General features: G+C 38.0%; 1 protein-coding gene across 1 annotated transcript; it reads right to left on the bottom strand.

The window, feature by feature from the left end:
- Positions 1-426: 426 nt before the first annotated feature.
- On the bottom strand, positions 427-3773 carry LOC103723116 (trifunctional UDP-glucose 4,6-dehydratase/UDP-4-keto-6-deoxy-D-glucose 3,5-epimerase/UDP-4-keto-L-rhamnose-reductase RHM1-like). The gene is made up of 3 exons (XM_088707918.2): positions 3581-3773; positions 1307-2907; positions 427-1206 (listed from the first exon to the last, which is right to left on the bottom strand). Exons 2-3 carry the CDS (start codon positions 2873-2875, stop codon positions 754-756), a joined length of 2022 nt encoding a protein of 673 aa, XP_088564044.2. The 5' UTR covers positions 2876-2907; positions 3581-3773; the 3' UTR covers positions 427-753.
- Between the last annotated feature and the right edge of the window lie 6514 nt (positions 3774-10287).

Genomic DNA, 10287 nt, shown 5'->3' with positions numbered 1-10287 from the left:
AATCCCTCCTAGACATCTCTTGCAAAGTTAATCATCAGAGGTAACTTATTACCCAATAAATAGAATGACCCATTCAAACAAGATGGCCTTCTTTTGAATGCCATCACTCACTATATGGACAATATATAAGTAAATTATATTAACCACCCAGCCTTCAATATCATAGTTGATCTACCTATCCGTATATTAGAACCTACTTCTTCATAAGAAGGTACTTTAAAGGACCAGATGCACAGGGTAAATCTTAGTGTTGTAAGTGCTACAGCTCAGACAAGAATTATCTAGCTGTATTAATGCAATGGCTCATTTTAGAAATAAGATACATCCCTTCAAGCAAAGTTCAACAGATTGTAAGTGCAACAGAAGAATCTTACAATATTGATGATATTTGAACCTTAACAAATGAGAGGATTCATTAACAAAATGTGAAGTCATTAAATGATAACAGGCTTCATAACTAGAAGTTAATAAATAACAGTGCACCACAATCCAAATTTAGATGACAAAGTACTGGGCCTTACAGAAACCTAAACAAGATAAGCAAGTCAGAACTACAAACCAAAACTGGAACAATTATTTTGCTATAACCTAGAAGAATTGTTTCAACTGCAATTGCAGAACCTATTGGATATATGACAATAATCATAGTGTCAAATAATGGCTGAAGCTGCTAATGTGTGGATGAAGATTAAGGTCCTACTTTCTAAGTGAAATCTAGAGTAATTAGGAACTTTGGGAGCTTTAGCTAGCTTCTCAATCAGCAAGGACCTTCTTGTTGGGTTCAAAAACATACTTCATAAGAGACTCCTTGATGGATAGCAACTCTGGAAACACACTCTTCAATTTTGAAGCATCCATCTCGCAGTTGCTTCGAGGTGCAGCTAGAACTTTGGCCTGCTCTTCCCGAGTAAAATTAACCCATGTAAAGCTAGGATCAATATACTTTTTGTACATCTCCAGTATCTCATTATGGCTTGCAACACCAGGATTAGTGAAGTTCCATATGCCCCTGTAATTTCTTTCGGCCATCTCAATTGATATGGGCAGAAGCTCATCTAAGACTGACATGCTGTTTGGAATGTTCACCACTTTGTTGTAATGAGTTATCTTTGTAATCAAGTTGCGAGGATTGCTAAGGTCAGAAGATACTGGCATTCTGATTCTAAGAGTGCAGACATTTTCGTATTCTTTCAAAAGCTCTTCAACCTGCATTATGCAACAAGAAAAAGTTCATATTAGCCTTTAAGTTCTACAATGTTCATAATGGAAAGGTAAAAAGACATGTTTTCAGAAAATAAGAAGTTACCATTGCCTTAGTCTTCGAGTAAAAAGAGCCAGTAAAGTTCGATTTGTCTTCATCCTTGAATCCAATACCTGACCCTTCAGGGTGATCAGCATCATAGTCGAGCATACACCCACAAGCATAATTCACCATTAACAACCCGTGCTCTCTGCAAACATCTGCTAGGGTCAAAGTGCCTGCAACATTGATGCGAATTGTCTCTGTCTTGTGAGATTCGCACCAGTCAATACTTGGTCTGCCAGTCACACCAGCAGCATTGAGAACATGAGTTGGCTTCACATTCTGAATATCCAATATGAGCTGAGAGCGTTCTTCCAAGCGTCCTCTTCCATTCTCAAATGGTATCCCTTGCTTCTCACAAATCTTACCCAGAAGACCTCCAATCCATCCAGTCCTACCATATATCAAGAACTTCAAAGACGGCTTCTGAGGAGAGCCACTAATGCCCTTTGAAACAGGAGCCATCATATTGCTGTGGTTATTGGTGAACAGAGAATCCTTATCCTTTACCTCTTCAGACCCATTAACATGCCGTTCAGTCCCAGGCATCATCAGCATCCTTGGATGAGGCAGCAGAGCTCCGGACACATCTCCCCACCAATCAGGGTTGCTTGTGTACCACTCTATTGTCTTCTTCAGCCCTTCTTCCCAATTGGTCCGCTCTGACCACCCCAAGCTCTTCAGTTTCTGATCATCCAAAAAGTACCTCTGGTCATTGAAGGGCCTGTCTTTTACAAATTTAATGACTTTATCTGGGTCCAATGAGAAAAGCTTGCAGATATCCTTTGCTACATCGATCACCCTTCTCTCCTTCTTAGTCCCAACATTGTACACATGCCCAACCTCTCCTCTGTGAAGAATAACTTCAAAAGCCTCAGCAACATCCTCACAATAGAGATAGCTTCTAACATTAAAACCATCACCATGAATTGGAAGTGGCTGCCCTCTCATAGCCAAAAGGATAAATTTTGGAATGAGCTTCTCTGGAAATTGATTTGGCCCATAGACATTGTTTCCCCGGGTAGTTATCACCGGTAGACCATATGACCTTCCATAAGCCATAACAAGCATCTCAGCCCCAGCTTTTGTTGCTGAGTATGGGTTTGTTGGGAGGAGCTGAGATGCCTCATGATTTCCAACCGCAGCATCCTCATCCGTCTCTCCATAGACCTCATCGGTACTAACATGGATAAACCGCCTGATCTGACCAGTGACCTTGCAAGCCTCAAGGAGGACGTGGGTGCCATAGATATTATTCTTGGTGAACTCAAATGAGTTGCCAAAGGAATTATCGACATGGGTCTGGGCCGCGAAGTGCATGATGGTATCAATGGACTCAGTGATGAGGAGGTAGTTGACAAGGTCAGCACTGGCAATGTCACCCTTGACAAACTTGAAATTGGGAGAGGAGCTGGACGGATTAAGGTTTTTCAGGTTTGAGCAATAGTCAAGCCTGTCGAGAACCACAATCTTGTACTCAGGGTAGTTTCGGATGAGGCGATTGGTGACATGCGATGCAATGAAGCCAGCTGCTCCAGTGATGAGGATGTTCTTGGGCTTATATGTTGCCATCTTTCTTCTCTTTCCTTCTTCCTGTATCACTACTGCAAAACAAAAGAAAAAACAAAATTTAAATTGTTTGTTTGCAAGTGGACCAGCAATATCAAAGGCAATCCTAAATTTGCAGCAAAAAAAAGGGCATATCCTTCAAGACTCTAGTCCAAATCAACCCAAAAATGGTCTTTCATAATTTCTCCAAGTACAAGCAAGTACCAATTTTTATTATGCGTCTAAAACATTGAAAGAACAATGACCACCCGCAGATTAGATCCAACAACCACAAATACCTAATCAAGAAATCATAGGATAAACTCCTGGAACATAGCATCTGAGCATGAATGCAATCTGAAAACAACAATGCGACTCAACAGTCAAACCTCCATTCCTTCATTACTTCTTGGGGACAATGATTTCTTTTCTCTCATCTACACAAATCGGATATGACCGAATTCAAGCCCAAGTTCTCATCCCCTCATACAAAAAGAGATCTTCCGAAGAAAATAAAGCATAAAACCGCACCAAAAAAAGGGACAGACAAAACCTTTCTTTTCCTCATTAAAGAAGCGAAAATCCAAGAAATCGGGTTAAAGATACAATTTTCAACCGGAAACAGGAGCAGAATCAAGGCTACATCAGATCAAATTTGATAACATATTCGTTAAATATATCACAAAAACCTAAAAATTGAGCACAAATTCTAGAGAAGGAAGGAATTACGAGCGCGAGAAGAGATCGCCGGAGAATGCTGGAAGGATTTCTCTTCGGTCAGGGGAGGATAAATGATTTGGATTTCGAGCGAGAGGGGTTAGCTGGGGAATCGAAAGAATGCGAGATCGATCCTTTCCCTCTCTCTCTTTCTCTTTCTTGAGAGAGTGGGAGACGGGAGACAGGGGAAGGGATTTAAATAGCTGCCTCAAGGACGACGCGGATCCGCATATTTCAAGCGAAACACGTGTGTGTACGGCCGCACGGGATGCTTCTTAACCGATCTGTATCTCCTTGGTCTTTCTTGATTTAGTTTCTTAACTACTCTTAAACATCTAATTTATTATTCTAAATTTAATTAAAAATAAATTCATGCATCATCCTTTCTTTCTCAATTCAATTATAAAATAATTTTTCTTTTATTGCAAAAGCATCCAAGTTATTTTCTGATGATTATGATACAAGATAATCTTTATTATTCAAAGTTACAAAAGTAGAATAAAAGGCAGTAAGTTAATTATCACGGAAAAAAAAACTAATTTAATTTGGATGTGGACAGTAGGAATATTTTTGAAATATTTTTAATATGTACTATAATTAAATACGTTTTGTCTAAAATTGGGTTAGGAAAAAATAGGACCACTGGGTCCAAATTTCTTTCCTTAATTAGTCCCAAGACTTGGAGAAGGAATATACCTTCTATTTGGGAAGCCAAATTGTGGGGTCCATGGTCTATGGCTCCAATAATAATTGCGGCCAAGCGGATTCTATTCCGGGACCCACATAAATTTGACATCTTGCGGTCTTGTATTGGTTAATTATCCTGGATGCTATTCGGGGGATACGAATGATTTTGGTACTAATTAATATTTGCCGTATTTAAGGACACACCCACCGGTGGCAGGATGCCGCGTTCATTCTGAGAGCAGGCACGTGGAGAAGAGTTTTCCTCTCCCCCGTTGGCGTTGGAATTTAAAAAGAAATACCCGTTGTCTTTTTGTTCGAGCCTAGGCTCAGACCCAACACAATAAAAAATTGAATTGAGCCAGATCAAGTCCACGGCTTAAATATCTAACCCAATGAGTCATTCGGGTTGAATCTAATAAGCCGATCCTAATCCAAAAAAATTGGATTCAAGTTGGGTCCGGTTTCAACGGTTCAAGTTTAAGATTGTGCATATGTTGTACATTGGTGCGTATGTTAGCTATCCATTGAGAGATGATCTTTTAGTCACCACACTACATTAAAAGAGTCTGATAGCCGCGATTCATGACATTGTTTTATTTATTTCATACATTTTGGATTTCAAAATCTGATCCATTCAGCAACTTTTCATGGTAAAGATCAACTTAGTTATGGGTAGCGTCCAAGCATTTATATTTATGCCCCATTCTTGGAAACTCCTATATTGGAACACAGAACAATGCTAGATCAAAAGGTAAAACCCAGATTTTAGAGTTCCAAAGAAACTGGAGTAGTCTTTTTCATTCTACAAAAACTGCATTAGTTAGTAAAGAATTAGATTCTCAACATGCATAGTGATCTTGTAAAGAACAAAAATATTAGAAAAGGATACAACTTAAGTTGTCACTGCAAATATTCTTAATGAGCATTATGATGAGACAGAAGCAAACCAATAAATGGAAGAAAACAAAGCCTAATTCAAAAGCAGATTCATGGGTTTTTCTCTAGTAGAAGTAAATAAACCTGTTCTATAGGCACTTAAGACAGCATTTGTTGCAGATACGTATGTGGCACCCTATTCCCATCATAAGAGATCGACTGGAATCTCAGTTTCCTCCATCTCTTTCTTCCAAAGAGCTACATCACAGCGGCCAAGTTTGGTTGTCTTCTGTATCTCTCTAAGCCAAAGAGCATCAGCCACACATTTTATGTCAGTAGTCTTCTCATTTGCCAGTTTGAACTTGGCAGCATCAACAACTACACAACCCAAGCCATCGACTTGAGACTTCCTCTGCAACTGCTTCAAGTGAACAATTGCAACGTACAACTCCACCCGCTTTGTGATCTTGAAAGCTTCAGTCAGTGCCTTCTGCCGCTTCTGACTTCCCTGCAGTTTACGGGCCTAACAGTTTTCCGAGTTTGAGTTGAGTCGGATTAAATTGTAGGATTGGAAATCTAAATTGCTCCAAAAATTAAACGAATTGAGTCGGATCAGAATTTAGTAAACTCGGATCTAACTCGAAAAATAAAATGAGTAATTTTAAAACCCAACATGATCCCACGAACTCTTTAACACAAGTCGGTTTGGGTCTAAACGAATCAGGGCATAAGGCAACTCAATCCATTTGCAGTCTTATAAAATATATATATATCGATGATAACTTCTTGTCTTTATTTTATTTTTTATTTAGTTGGTTCCCCTCCCCCCCACCCCCCCCCCCCCCCCCCCTTTTTATTTTTTATTTATTTGTTTGTTTTTTCTTTTTTTCCTTCTCTTTTTTTTTCTTTTTTCACCATTTATTCTTCTTTCTTTTTTTTTTCCTTCTATCTCATCTTTCCTTCTTTCTTTTCTTCCTTCCTTTCTTTCTCTTTACTTCTTCTTACTTTTTTATATTTTATTCTCTTTACCTCTTCTTACTTTCTTATATTTTGTTCAATTCTTTCTTTCTTCCTATTTTATTCTTCACTCCTTCCTTCTTTCTTTCCTTTTATTATTATTATTTTTTTTAAATTTCTTCCTTTCTTTCCACATTTTTCTTCTTCCCTTTTGTATCTCAATTGCCGTTTTCTTTCAAAAACATTATGGAATGACGAGACACCCATGGAGGCGAAAACATAATTTAGCTAGCAACTAGCACAACATCACCTCATGCAATACGGATTTGAAGCCCGGCATGTCTCGCTTGAATTTTACTTATTCTAGCCATAGTTCTAAATAATGACAGTACAATCATAATTACAGTCGTTATAATAGTTTTAGTCCTTGCCTACAACCTTAGTGATAAAAAAATTTTCACCGCCAAATACTTTAGACAATAAAATTTATTTTTTAGCAACAAAATTTTTTTAGCTAAACATATAAAATCTTATAGTGACTATATGATGGTGATCGAGCTTGAGATGAAAACCACCTTCGTCACCGAGTTGTACACCGAGATGAAATCCGTAAACAAATGCAAGTGCCGAGTCAAGAATACCAAAGCGTACAAGGCCTATATCTTGAGCAAGATCCTTGTCTCTAAATCAAAAAAATCCTGAAGTATTTGGGAAAAATTAGGCAAGATCACTAGATTTTGAGTTTGTAAGGGAAAACCTTAGGACCCAAGCAAAATTTGGTGGCTACGATCTTGAGGAGGAGGACAAGGATGCTGAAGAGATGGGTCATGTTGCTGATGAGCCAGAAAATATTCACAGTGGTGAATAATGAGAGAAACCCTAGATTTTTGGCTGTGAACTGAGTGGGGTTTTAAGGGGGGATTGGGAAAAAAGCGGCAGAGGATTAGTGCAAGAGAAGGAAGAAGGGGGGTTGAAGAGGGGAAGAACAGGTTTAGGGGTTTGGATTTGGGGAACATGAGGTAGACACTGTGACAACTCAGCAAATGCTCTCGAAGGGAACCATTTCGACCAAACTCGGAACGAACCTAGTGGCCAAGGCTCGACCACTTCTCAACGTTCAACGGGCCGGCATTGGGCTTTCTTTTAGGCTTTGTTCGGGTATAAGCTTGGGTAGTTGGGCCCGGTATATCCCTGACCTAAGCTCGAGATGTCTACAAGCCCCAAAATTGAACCCAAATCCAACTAAATCGACTCGGGCCTGGCCCATAGCCTAATGGAAGTCATCCAGGCCCGACGAGCCTTAAGCCGACCCCGAGCCCACATCCAACCCTAGTTGCTCACCCCATCTTCATCCCAACTCCTATTTTTTTACAAAAACAAGGTGGAATGACCGAGACACCGCCTGATGCAATAGGAGTTCAATGCCCAGCATGCCTCCATTTATCATAGTTTTAAATAACAATATTATAATCATCATTACAGTCATTTTAATACTATCAGCCATCTTTTGGTACAATATTTAGATAAATAACATTTAAATATATAATAGCTATTATTTTATGTATTTATTATTTTTATTATAATATATCATGATAACAAATAATGACCATTATTTTTACTTGTACTTTCTTTTCAAGAAATTGATATTTATTTCGAATTTCAATTTTTTTTGCTTCAAAATTTCCTCCAAGAGTGATTTGGTGTAGAAATTTATTATTTTGTCTAATAAAAATGAAGGAAAAGATGATAGTATTCTTTCTTCATTATTGTCCACTATTTTCTATTACAACAATAATTATTCCAGTAATTAATATTAAAATTTTTTAAAATTGCATTTCGAGACAAATAATGGTCGTTGTAACTATTTTAATGATCAATGATGGTTTTGATGAGGGGACCTGGGGCCGGTTATAATGTCATAACGCACTATTTCAAAGTATAGTTCTGACTCGTGTGTGAGTGAGAATCACAAAGCATAGGTTTGATTTAAAGGAAGATAATGCAAATAATTTATGGCTCATCATAGGGTTGTGCGGTGCATGGCCACTTGCCTGTTTGGATTTTTCCTATAGGATTAGGTTGAAAATCATATAGGATGTGTGGATTAGATCAGTACGACCAGCAAGATCATAGGCTATAAATATTGAGGAATAGCTTTGAAGTGTTTTTCTCACTATAAAATTTAGGCTAGCCCACTCCAAAGCTATTTATAGGTATTTTATGAATACATGTTTAACCGAGCATATAGTCTATGATCTTACTGCTTGTGCTAGCTCAATCTATGAATCCTACACATTTTTCAGCTTAATCCTATGAGAATATCTAAGAATGCCCCCAAGCTTCTTTTTTTTTTTTGGAACCATTTAAGTAAAAATCTTATTGCAAATCTACCAAGCATGGGACTTAAATCTAGATCGTCGATAACAATCCTCAACTATTTTACCAATTACGCTAGTTGCGCTCTCTACGGTAAAATCTTAAGCTGAAACACAAGTGGGCCCGCCTCAAATGCACCCATCTCAACTTGTGCAAATGACAGAGCATGAGCATGGCCCAAGGGCCATTAGTTCTAATGCTTGGCATCACGTAGAGATCGGTTTGCATGAACCTTCGAGACATGACTGACTTGTTACTAATTAAGCCCCTTTTCCGCATGCAAACTTCAATTTTTTACACACAAAAGAAATGAACTGGGCTGAGTAAGAAGCCATCAATTTGTTCAAAACTACAAACAAAATTAGGCTGAAAATTCTGCATAATTTATGGATTAAGCCATTCATTTAAAGTGGATGCTATCAACTTAGCACCTCTCAGCTCAAATTCTGTGAGAAGAAAAAAAAATAATCCTTGAGCCAGTGGACTCTTCTTTTCTTCCTACAACCCAAAAGCTGCGATTTGGGTAAGCGCTTAAAAAATTCGAACTAGATGGGTCAACATGCGGATTTTCAGTCTGGTACTATAGAAATATTCAAACTACCCCTAAAAGAGCTAAGCACCACAGTTATAATAACTCAATTTAATTACACACATGGAGTCTCCAAACCTCACTACCATGGGAATCCAATGCCTGGCCTGCCTCATTTTAATTGCACTTGTCCTAACTTCTGTCTAAAAATGAATCCCAAGGCGTAGATTTAATTCAAGTAGCAGACCTAATTCATAGCCCATTTAAGACACAATGCATGGTTCGAGCTGTGTTTTCTCCCCAGAACTACAGCATAAAGAAATCTACTAGAAAAATGAGTGAGGTTGGGACTAAAGATCTAGTCACTGATACCAACTGTTGATAACCTCATCAACTGCCTAGAACTTTCGAACTAAGCCACTAGTATACCATGCACATGGCGCCAGTGCAAGGCGCAAATGTGATTCGAGGGGACCAATGAATTTAATCAATTTCAGGCACTTCATTGAACAATGTTATGATAGACTCCACTTCTAATTAACTAGTGACTGAATGAGCCCTTCTTATCTGTATACAAATGTTAATTTTCTGACTTACCAAAGAAACATTATAGGCTGAGTAAGAAGCAATAAATGAGTTCCTGACTTCGCAAGAGCTAAGCATATAATGAATAGAGTAAGCATCATAGATCTAACATTTAATCAACTTACGAACATGGATTCTCATGATATGTATACTTCAATATCACCCAACTCACTTATGCTCTAGAATAAAAGGGACAAGGCAAAAATCATGAAACCTTCCTCGAATGGTATTATTATGCCTCCGATTGATGTAAAAGGCAATGTCAATGCCTACTTTTACGGGCATCATATGTGTCACTATTCCATGCTCAACATTATCAAGCTTTACATATGGATGATCAGAAGCTATTGATAAGAAAGCATGGTTAAATTTGTAATTAAGTGATCGATCAACTCAATTCCCATTATGGCTAAATTATGATAGAGTTCTCAGAAAATGATTTTGGTTGTCTTAAGCAACAATGATTCCTCCGTGTTGAAGATTTTATTGAACACAATTGAATAAGTTTTGTGGGGAAAGGGTAGATATAAATATATCACTGAACATCTCAAAACACTTTAATTTATAATAAAAGAAAGTATTCCAAGAAAAGCTTGATTGACATCCAAGAGTCATATATGCCATTAACATGAGAAGTGTACCTCCTAAGAATTGAATGGGCACTACATCCATTAAGTTACATAAACAATATGATTTTTGTAAAACTACA

This window comes from Phoenix dactylifera, chromosome 1 (assembly GCF_051530095.1).
Source record: "Phoenix dactylifera cultivar Ajwa chromosome 1, Ajwa_hap1_PhDact_Kaust_v1.1, whole genome shotgun sequence".
Taxonomy (NCBI): Eukaryota; Viridiplantae; Streptophyta; class Magnoliopsida; order Arecales; family Arecaceae; genus Phoenix; species Phoenix dactylifera.
This window is presented reverse-complemented; position numbering and strand designations above follow the sequence as displayed.